Source organism: Artemia sp. Qi Xiang Cuo, chromosome 3 (assembly GCF_049724085.1).
Source record: "Artemia sp. Qi Xiang Cuo chromosome 3, ASM4972408v1, whole genome shotgun sequence".
NCBI classification, from domain to species: Eukaryota; Metazoa; Arthropoda; class Branchiopoda; order Anostraca; family Artemiidae; genus Artemia; species Artemia sp. Qi Xiang Cuo.
In genome coordinates this window covers 83,620,723-83,632,769 of record NC_142796.1, presented here as the reverse complement: position 1 = coordinate 83,632,769, position 12,047 = coordinate 83,620,723, and the positions used below count along the sequence as shown (strand labels likewise).

The following is a 12,047-nucleotide window of genomic DNA, read 5'->3' as shown; positions in this document are numbered from 1 at the left end:
TATTAGATCTGAAACATATAAGAGAACTTAATATATCAATATGGCATTTTAAAATACAAGATCCTAGTAGTTATTTTTATGAAAAATCTCTGTTGATTCTGCCCCCTCCTTCGGCTCTTAGGTGTTCTGGAACATATCGAATTCCCTGTGTTAATTGTGAAAGATCTAGATTTTCAATTAGATACCAAATACCATTTATTTCAAATAAATATAGGCTGAAAGATAGAATTCAAATTGAGTCATTTCGGCAAATATCAGTTCTAAGGAAGAAAATATTAAAATTATGTATTGACCTGTGATGGTGGAATAGAAATTTTTTTATTATTATTATTATTTTTTTTTGTTTATATTTGTTACCCATGTTGGGATAGCCTTCCATGCCCCACTTGTCCAGCGTTTGTTTTCTTTATGTTTGTTATGTTTTTTGTTTTTTTCTTTAACCAGGTTTTTTTTCTTTCTCTCTTTTGTTATGATGAGGAAATGTTTTTTTTTTTTTTTTTTTTTTTTTTTTTTTTATTAATACCCAATTTTACGAGCTTTGCTCTCTGTTGGGGGTATATGTTTTTTGTTGTGTTCATTTAATCAAATAAACAGTAAACAGAGACGACAAACACACAGAGACGACTAAAGCACAGAGACGACACACACACAGAGACGACACACACACAGAGACGACACACACACTGAGACGACACACATACAGAGATCTAGGGTGAAGGGTGATAAAATGCTTGAGAAATATATAATTTGGGCTATATATTTGCACATTATGGAGTTGGGGGTAAAACAGAGTGAAGGTGTAGTCAAAATGTGTTAACTATTCTGCCTATTTTGAAGTAAGAATTGTTTTCTTGACATTTTTCCTTCCCAATAGCCCCTACTCTAGATCTTTACCATGTAGTGGATGGAAGCATGAAATACAGAATGGTACTCATGTACAATCCAGAACATATTTGAGAAGTGAAGTTAGGTTAATCATACTGAAACATTTTAGAGTCGCCTTTAAGTTTCTACGATTACCCCTTCCATATGAAGTGCCTCTGGGAAAAAATAATAATAATAATAATAAATAATAAAACATTGGAGCCGTATGGCCTTTACTATAGGCAACGCTACAGCGTTGCCTCTGATAAAGCTTCACGGTAACCAAACAACCAGCCTTCAAACCTGAAAATAAAAGATTCTTAAGCTTTGCTACCTGATTCTTTGCTATAGACGAGGGTAATGTCTACATAGTAACAGTGCCAACATAAATTTTTAATCTTTTAAACATTATTAAATATGGAAAAAACTCTTTTCAACTAAAAGTAATGAGTCAAAATAAGTAGTTTTTAGTACTGTTGAAAAAGCTTCTTATTCTAATTAAACAGTACATGTGTTTCGGGAGTTGCTCTAAAGATTTGGGACAAGTCAAACTTTAAAGTAATGGGCAAGGTACTGAAGAGGGGGCCAACCCTCAATACGTACTGAATGATTTCTGTTCATTTTATGTTTTATAGTTGCTCCTTACTTTCAGCTAAAAAAAATTCTTTAATTTCTAATAATTTTTCAAATAATGCTGGGAAACCTGGCCCCCTCCATGAAACCCCACCCCAAACAAAAAAATCTCAGTAGAAGTATTTTTCCAAGCGAAATACCCACCTCGCCAAAAAATCCCTCCGAAAAATTTTATTCTCGCTGAAAATTCTCCCCGCAAAATTTCTTGCGGACGAATCCGTCTGAAAAATTTTCCTTGGCATACTTTCCTTTGAAAAAGACATTAATCTCAAATCGATTTTCAAAACAAAATGGAAATCACCTTCCTCGTTCTTTACGCTAGTTTTTTTTTATATAGAATTTTAGAAAAAAGCTTATTGTTCTAATTAAATGGCCATTGTCTTTCAGGAATCGTTCTTAAGGAATAAGGACAAAAAGTGAAAACTTTAGCGTAAATAGCAAGGTCTTGTGGAAGGGCCAACTCCTCTCATATACGTAATAATTTCTGTTCGCTTTAAGTTTTGATGTTGCTCCTTGCATTCAGTTGAAAAAACTTGTTTTTTTTAAATTTAATTTCTGATCATTTTTAAATAATGCCGGGAAATCCAGCTCTCTCTCTCTATGAAAAATTCCGGTACTTGTATATTATTCGTCACTCACTCAAGTTTACGATGTGTAAAACTCCAGAACAAACCGGTTTCTTTGTTAGTTTCTTCGTTACTTTAGAAACAAATCTGGGCTATAGATTTGTACATTAGGGGGGGGGGGGGTTAAGTATAGCGGGTCTGCATGTAAAATGTGTTAGGTAAAATTATTCTGCATATTATTAAGTAAGAATCGTTTTCTGACTTCAAACTGTCCAAATACTTTACCCCCTCCCCTCCTTATGTGCAAATATATAATCCAAATTATATATTTTTCATCTATTCTGTAGCTTGTCTTTGTCTTGTCTCGCGCTACGCTGAAATAAAACAACGGAGAAACCGATTTGTTCTCGAGTTTTACACAGCATGAATTTGTGTGAGTGGCGTACCAAAATTCCTTCTCCCTACAGAAAAAAAAAACTAAAATAAAATTAAAAAAAAAGCCTTATTTTCCACGAGGAGAGGGGGTATTTTACGCGGGGGGATTTTTCACTGGAGAGGATTTTCTGGGAGAAGTATTTTCCGCGGGGGGGGGGGGTATTTTCCGGGGGGTAAACACCGGCCACTCTAGCGTACAGGATACGGTTGAGGGGGCCTGAGTCCACATCATATATGGGATAATTCCGGGTGATTTTCAATTTTATCTTCCGTGTTATAATAGTAGTGTTGATAATAAAAAGAATGAAAATGATCTATTAGAAATATTTAGAATTTCTATTAGAAATCTATTAGAGATCTTTAAAATTTCTATTAGAAATCTTGTAATAAACATTATCACAAAAAAAATGTTGATCCCAATCCCGAGTTCGAGTATCAGCCATATAAACTTATGGCTACTTCCGCATTATGCAAAAATTTAATATAATATAATAACACAGATATCAAAATAGATATTTCTAATAAAAATAATGAATATATAAACCTGCTAGTATAGTATAAGTACATTTATTATTGCATTAATTTATTATAAATATGTTCATTATGCTAGTATAATAAATATACAAAATACAAGTAGGAAAAAGATGAAACTAAAATTTCTTACCGTAATCTTTTCATACTTTTCTTAAAACAAGCCATGTAGCTGGAATATTTTATCACTAATATATATTATTTGTTCTTTATTTCAACGAACATTTTTTAACAATTAAAATATTAACCTTCAAATTTTGGATTAATTTTTAAATTTCAAAATTAACGATTTAATTTTTGGTAAAATAGAAACAACATAGTGCAACATAGGCGTATAGAGAGAAAGTTAGACAGTTATACTTTGACCTTTTTCTCCAAGTTTCAAATTACTCGCGTAAAATCAATGTTGCTGTCCAAAACGCGTTCAATATAGCACAGTAATTGCGCTTACTCAATAAGTAATTGCGATTCTAATAAGCTATATTGAACGCAGGGTAGATTAAAAAAAAAATGTCCGTTAATGAAGAGATGCGAGGCTTCAAACAAGAAAAGGAATCGCTTCAATCCTCCCACTTTCCATAAAGAGGCACGATAGAATTCTGGAAACTACTTTAGAACATTCTAAAATACTTACTTATATCATTACCAAACGCATAATACTTCACCTTACCCCCAACTCCCACTCCCCCACCTCTTAATGGACAAGTATATAGCCTAAATTATACCCTATGAATTTTCTATAGACCGAACAGGGTCATATCTATAGTTTTTTCTCGGCAGGGGGGGGGGCAAAAAATAAGCCCTTTAACTGCAATAGATTAATCATTATCAAAGCTTATGTGTGCATAAATTAGTTTGCATGTATATTTGATACTTTTGTACGAGTCGGATAAAAACTTGGGGGGGGGGGCAGTAACCCACCCCTAAAAACGGCTGACTATTTTATTCATATTAATTTAACAGCAAACAAGGAACGTCAACGTCAACAAGCGGTGGAAAGACAAGAGTCGGCCATTGAAAAATAGAGTGAGTATAATTTGGGCAATATATTTGTCCATTAGAGGGAGGGGGGTTAGATACAGCGCATTTAGGAATGATATAAGTGAGTATTTTAGAAGTAGCTTTCCAAATTTTAGAGTGTTTCATTATGGAGAGTGGGAGTACTGAACAAATACCGTAATGATAATTGCTGGAACTCATCCTTAGTTTCTCTGTCGCTTTTTAGAACAAAAAGAAGAAAAAATATGAAAACTTACATTGCAAATTGTGATCTTACTTCCTCTGTCATTTTGTAGAACACTTTCAATTTCTTCTAGCTACGACTGCTATATCAAAGAATAGCCAAATACTTGAATAGAATTGTTCACTTTCACTTGATCTTGCACTTGGCTACAGATTCACTCTCAAAGGGTCGCTTCAGGGCCTATAAAAAAAAGACAATTAATTTGAAAAACTCGATTTTAGGAGTAGGTTTAAATCTATATTTTCTCGGATGACACCTATGCTAATGTCAGATAAATAGGATTTTGACAAAATCTTTTAAGGATCGTGTCACTATTTTGAGCTTGAAAATTCAAGTTATCACATCTGATTCTTATTAAAGAAATTTTGAAAATTTTCAGGATATCCTGTAATGTTGGTAGGATAACCTCAAAAGTTTTAGGGCCATTTCCTCTAAAAAAAAAAAAAAAAATTATAATAGCAATACAGAAACAAAAAGAAAAAAACTACGAAATTAAAAGAAAACAGTAGACTCAAAGTCATTCGCGTTGCCTGAGTAAAGAGCCATGAAGCTTCAATGCGTTATTTTTTCTTCTTTTTTCTAGCCACTTTTGTGTGAAAATAGTAGTCGTAGAGATCTTCGGGGGGGGGGGGGAGCTCATTCGACTGAAACGGAAGGTTTCAGTGCTATTTAAGGGCGGAAGATAATTGGAGAAAAAACAGCCCCCCTCCCCCGTGCCCTTTTCTGCTACCCGGCCTCTCGTACAGGAGCAAAATTTGACATACCATTTTCGTTCAGAAGCATCAAAACGTCTAATAAGTATGCCTCTGAGGTCTACATTACCACTGCAGTCCCAAGGGAAATGACCTTAAAGTTAAAGAGGCTAACTATTGTTGAAAGATAGGTTTTAGTAGAAAAGGCAGCCGTGTTTGGTCTTGGTTGTCCAGTCAGCTATGATCTGTTAGGGATCTCACTAGGCCAAGATTCTCAGGGTATACTCCAGAAAGTATACCATCATTCCAAGGGTATACTCCAGAAATGACAAACGTACCTAAATAAATTAAGAGACGCCACATGCACCCGAATTTCGAATTATCTGCAATAGTTTCGGAATGACTGGGGATCAAGAAGACGTAGACCTTAAACTTTGACCAGGGCGTCTTCCAAATAACCTATAGACCATATCTCAAGAGTGGCTGGAGGATAAATTGAAACTTTCAGGCACTGTTGGGGGAAGGAAGGGACAGGATTGTTCAAGAAAACTGTAAGTTTTGCGTTGAAAAAGGGGCTAAACAATTGTTGTCTTCGATCTACCAAAACATGTTTGCATTATAAGCTCCTTTGGGATTCCTATAACCATATGATGGCAGATAATTGCTGGACTTGACAACAGGACTGGTCAAAATACATTCAAGAATATCACGGGAAAGAAGCTTCCATAACGTTCATTGAGTAGTGGGTTTAATTGATTATATTTTTTCTGTTTCTTTTATTTATTTATATTTTATTTTTTATATTATTTATATTTTTCATGTCAAATGACATATTTATTTCAGGTCATAAACTTCATATAGAAGCGTCTCCAAAAACACTGGCACCACGCCCCTGTTGCCCTCTATAATCTATGCACGGTTAAGTAGCTAGGTAAATCAGAAGAGTGTGGGTTGACAGATCACTAAAAGCGTATCTGCGGTATATCAGGAGGAGCTTGGGGTATCAAATTGAAATTTTCAAGGAGTAATGAGGGGAGGCAAGTAGATGTTGGATGATGACTTAGGAGAAAGGACAGAGCCAAATCAATGGATAGCCTACCATGTCTTGAAAGCAGCATGGAGGGGGGAGTTGCAAATTCTACTCAGTGTCAGAGAGAGAAGCGTTGAAGGACTTCAAATGTTGTGTTGGAAGGGGGGAGGGACTAAATATGTTTTGTCTCTGATCAACGTCAATGTTCTTCCACTATAAGTCACAATGGGACTTTAAATCTATCCATGGTTAAGTAGCGAGGTAAATCAAAAGACACTAAGCGTTGTCACGTTATAAAAATAGCATACCTAAAATGTCTGGGGAACGGCTTGAAAGATCACATTGAAGCTTTCATAAATTTCTTTATTATGGAGGGCGGGAGTTTTGACCTTGAATCTTAAGTTGAGAGAGGGACAGAGTATGTCATGCGAAAAGCCAATATAATATTGAAAGTAAAAATTTTTATTTCAATGAGAAAGATAAAATGCTAAAACTAGGTTTTCAGCAACACACTCCCTCAAATTCCCTTAGCATGATTTTAAGACCACGAAATTAAACTAAAAAAAAAACAAAATAAAAACCAAAAAACAAATGTCTTTTCAAATGAAATCAACGATTGACTGTGCAATCCAAAACGAACTAAAATTACCCGGGGGGATGCCACACCCTTAGTCTCCCACAGTTTACGCTATAGTTTGACTTTCATCTGCTTCAATTGGACTAAAAAAACTATTTCTTGAATTCAAAAACAAATTCTCTAAAATAAGAGGTTTGAATTAGATTTGGTTAGAGTTTTGTTTTTCACAATGCTTTAGATTAGAGGTTTGAAAGACTTTTAGATTAGAGGTTTGAAAGAGGTTTATCCATATTTGCTTTAAACATAAAACTTTCAATTCAAACGTTTTGAAAGGTAATCTGTAAAGGAACAACTGCAACCACTAACTATCAATTTTTTTATCCCTAAACTATTTTTGGTTAAGCATTAATCAAACTTTAACGTAAAGAGCAGGTGATTGAACGGGACAGTAGTTTCTCTCACATACAGAATAAATCTGCTCTTTTTGAATTTTAATAAAGGTCTCTACTTAAAAAAAAAACTTTCTCTACAGATTAAATAAAAAAATAAAGGATTAAATAAGACAATAATTAAATAAGATAATAAAAGTAAACAACAACATTAAAAGTTGAAACACACAAATTATCCCCTGTTTGAGAGAAACTGTCACCCCCATAACTCCACTAGCAATAAACTGAGAGCATTTTAGAGTATAAAAAATATGGTACATTAACAACTGCAAGTGTTTTATGTCTCCCAAACATTCGAACTGAAAATCGATTATTTAAAGCAAATGCGAATAAAAAAAAAGACCTCCTATTCTCGAAGCACTATGAAAAAATAACTTTTCATACTGCTCTTGTGTTAAGAGCATATTCGTTCTCGACAGGTTGGAGAGAAAGAAACTCCTGCGGGGACGCCGATAACGTTTTATTTCAGGGGCCTTATAACGTCACTGAAATAAAACGTCACTGTAACGTCATATACCTTGTAACGTCACTATTTACTTTCATTTGAAAAGAATTGTATTTTAATCAAATTTATGCTCGTAGTTAAAATCACATTCAGAATTATCCTAAAAAACAGAAGGGCCTGTCCCCCCTCGACCCCAACTCTTTCAACAAAAGTTTAACTTTTTGATGACAAGCATCCGAGAAAAGTGACTCATTTAAGCGTATTTACCTTTAAAGAACCATATGTCTCCGTGTATTATTTATCTATTTCTTCCTTTTTCCCAAGCCTGCTTCATATGGAAGAAGTGATCAAACAAACTTGTGTGGGAGCTCATTCAATTGGAAATAAAAACATCTTGCGCCGTTCTTTAGAGTCAAAAGTGATTGAATGGCATCTAGCCCCCTTCCCATATCCTCTTTGCTACCCAGCCCCCCTATAGTCTCTCAAGACGCCCGATAAATATATTGAGACGGTTTTTATGTTGAAAATAGTCAAAAAGTCCAACATATATCCCTCTAAGGATAACGGGACCCCTAACTCACGAGGGATAAGAGCCTTATGGCTCTTATCACTTATTCACTTGAAAGTTTCAGGGGTCATTCTCTGGACGAAAGCACAACATATTCTGGCAGAAGAGAGGAAAGGTAGTGCAGAGCCTACATTTGGGCTAAAAAACACTTCGGATCTGATTGATTTGAAACTTCTATCCATAAGTTCCTGGGTCAAATGGATCCTAAAGTACATGAAGGCTGTTATTTCGGGGCAAGGTGCCCTCTCCGCAAACACGGCCCAAAAACGCGAAAAAAACTTTTCTGATTGGCTTGAAAACTTTAAGGATGTTGGTGGTTTAGGTTGAGCTAAGTTTGCCAAATGTATGTTTACCCTAACTTTGTGGCCATAGATTCTAGGACCAAAATGAATATAATATAAAACAAAATGTCTCAGCCCATCTAAGGCTTACGACGATCCCAAAATCTTTCTTTTCCAAATGCAGACTTGGAAAACCACAGAAAGATATTTCCCAATCAGCTTTAGAGTTACACCTAGACAGGGCCGAAAAAACCTTAATGAAGATGACAAAAATAATGAAAAAATTAGGTAATATAGATTTCTGACATCAGACAGTAGGCATATATAGAAAGTAGACAGTCTGGTGGTAGACTGTCTCCTCCAGTCTACCACCAGATATAATATATCACGTGTATCGTCAAACCTGACTTGTTTTGGATGTATGCTGTAGATTGGCTTTGCTTAAATGAAAGTTTCAAAATTCTCCATCAGTGCAAAAATAAAACAAGTTTAAACTGCATTAATTTGAATCTACTACTGATGCAAAATTCAGCTTATTTTTGACACCCTGAACTAATTCTTACATACTCAAAAAAGCAAACAGTAGATTATTGAGATAGAATTCTATTTAAAGACAAGAAATATAATTTCTAAGGGCAAACATGCAAAATCAATTTTGAATGTCATCATCTGTGACGCTCAAATGGACTTAAGATTTGTTTTGACTTTGATAAGCTTGAAACTTACAGGGCAATCGACCTCAAACTATAAATTTTGGTTATATATAATACACCTGACACCCTGCAATTGGGTCAACAAATTTTGTTTTCTTTGGCAGTCTTATATCCCAGCAACACCATAGTGAGATCTATTGACAAAAAAGGCCAAGTTTTATGAGCGAAACGGTTTTTTTTTTGTTTTTTTTTGGCACCACAATTGTACTTCAGAAACAGAAAATTTAAATTGCAAGAACTTGGTTTTTAAAAGTTTGAACCAATACTAATTTATTTCCAGCTGTTTTCAATACAAAGTCTTCTTAACTTTTGTCAGATTTCAGTTACAGTAATACAAAATTGCCGGTCCAAGCTTCCATTTTTACTAGTTTCAAAAAATGATGCCTAAAATTTCAACTCTGATTGGTCAATCAAGAATTTATGCATGAAAGTTGAACAACGTGCAACTCGATAAATTACAAGCGCTGTACATATTTGGCACTAATTGGCACTGCAGACGTGCGTAGTTTCAATGTTATACACAAGTGTGACTATAATGTGACCTGGGCATTAACTTTACAGGGCATATAGACAATAGACAGCAGTGTTAGGAATTACTTAAGTAAAAAGTACTAAGTAATTACTTAAGTAAATAATCTAAGTACTTGTACACTACTTAAGTAAAAGATTCCGAAAGTACTTAATATTCGTATTTAAGTAAAAACTAGAAGTATTTGAGGGTACTTAAGTACTCATGTACTTTTAGACCAGAGCTCAATTTTAATACCAACTTTATTGGGAAGATGCTCACTGAAACGTTTTTAAGATTAATGGAAAAAGAGATATAGATGAAGCCATTTCAGCTCTGAAGTACTGAGACGGCTATGATTCGTGAATTTGAACTGACAGACTATATGTCCTTCACTGCGGACATTTGTTCTGCAAACCACAAAAGTCATTTGGGAATGACTGCCCATATACTTGACGAAGATCTTAGGTAGGAATTATTTGCTCTTGCATGTTCACGTTTTAACGGCTCACAAACGTACACAAAATCGCTAAGCAGCTGAATGGTGTCTTTGCGAGATATAAAATTGCGGTTGAAAGAAAGGTACGATGCGCGGAATATTAACTGGCAATGCCTCAAACTTCAGTACAGCATTTGGAGAAGTTCCGACAATTTCCATTGTTGAGGGTCAAGTGAGTGGCGATAAGAATTAAGATGAGGCAGTCATAATGACTTATTATCTTTTTTCAATATTGGAGAAATTCTTAGTAATTAGAGTGAGCAAAAATGATTTGCTCTCTCTAATTGCTAGCATCCCATTCAATTTGCTAACATCTACAAATACTGACAAAACATTGAATGGTGTTGCATATAAGCGGCAGAACTGTGCAAGTTTTGCCAACTGTAATGCTCTCTGGGATGGTGTTAACAAGAGCTCAAAAGCTAAAAATGCTGTCAAAAAGGTATGTGATAGACAGCTCATCCGGCCTGTGATAACTCGATGGAATTAGAAATATGATACTGTCAAAAATTTGATGGATTGTCACAAAAAAGAGAAGCTTCATGAATCATGATATCTTTGATGCTTTACAGAAACCTGGGTCTGGTTCTCGTGACGAAGATTTTCTAGAAGAATACATGAAAGTCATGGAAGTATAAGAGGTTGGGAGTATTAGCGGAGGTTTTACCAACCACTGGTATAAACTCTTCTTGTGGGTCTGGAGGAACAATTTCTGACTATCCTGGAAAGACTTTTCAGGCCAAAAATTATGTTGCTGCCACTTCAAGTCATCCTTATTTCAAACTTAAGTGGTTCCCTAGTGAGAGTAGGGACGTGGCTGTTGAATTCCTAGTAGAAGAAGCAAGAGAGATTAAAGATCCCAAAGCTGTTAACAGGGTTAACAGAACTGACAGAGGGTGCTACTTTTCCGGTGATGAATCCTTTGACAGTAGTGACGAAGAAAAACAATTTAGAGAATGTTGAACGCGCTGAGAATACGATGAAGGTGGAAATAACAACGCTAAAAGACTACCTAATAGTAATGAAAGTCTGCAGAAAATTTAACTGCATAATTCCTTCGTCTGCACCCGTGGAGCAACTGTTTTCGGCTGGTGAAGGAATTTCTGCCCCAAAACGGAAAATGCTTGGAGATACTATGTTTGAAAAGTTAATGCTCTTGAAGGGAGCCGGCAAGAAATCCCTTTAAACTGTTATATAACATTAAGTAATGAATGGCGCGTTTGATATTGTTTTCACTGTCTAACATTCTGATATTTTAAATGAATTGCATTTTCATTATCTAAGAGTTCCTGTATCTGGTAATCGAAGTAGAAAACTGTACCTGTTTTCCTGTATGCAAAGTAGAAAGAGTCCACCTTTCTGGTAATCAAAGTAGAAAACAATTTCTATTGTCTTTGCAAGGTAACTTTTTGATAGGGTTCAGAATCACATATCCGAGTACATGCATTTTACTTCTGAAAACCAGCATATAGCATAGTTCTTCTAAAAATTAAGAGCATGGAACCTTTCTGGAAGTCAACTGTGTGAGATAACTGCAAGTGGTATTCCTTACTGTTTACCTGGCTTGTTTGGTATTCATCAGTACCTACCCGCAAGGCCGTACCCAGGATTTTGTTTCGGAGGGGGTTTTACACAAAGATTTTTTCGGGGAGGGTTTTACACTTAAAAACCTAAAAAAAGCATACAAAATTTGTTTATATCCCTTTTTGTTGCGTTTTTACGAGGCAAAAAAACATTTCGGGAGGGGTTCAAACCCCCCAAACAGCCCCTCTGGGTACGGTCTTGCCTACCCGGAGAACCAAGTAGATACTACAGTAGTGACTTGTGGATTATAAATCAAACGTCAGTACTGTGGAAATACTTTTATACTAAAGTGCTCAAGTACTTAAAAAAAAACTTATTCCATAAGTAGAACTTTGGAGGAATACTTGATACTTATACTTAATTAAAAATTTCCTGGGGTACTTGGTACTTGTACTTAAGTACTACTACTACTAACAACTCACCGCAGCA

At 35.3% G+C, this 12,047-nt stretch overlaps 1 protein-coding gene across 2 annotated transcripts in view; it reads right to left on the bottom strand.

Annotated features, from left to right (window-relative positions):
* The window catches only part of SppL (signal peptide peptidase-like protein), a 165,160-nt gene that overhangs the window by 108,787 nt on the left and 44,326 nt on the right, over positions 1-12,047 (bottom strand). For both annotated transcript variants that reach the window (XM_089086667.1, XM_089086668.1), the window contains exon 2: positions 4,286-4,452. In XM_089086667.1, the coding sequence (XP_088942793.1) occupies positions 4,286-4,317 (32 nt within the window). In that variant the 5' untranslated portion in view covers positions 4,318-4,452. The remainder of the gene's footprint in view (positions 1-4,285; positions 4,453-12,047) is intronic.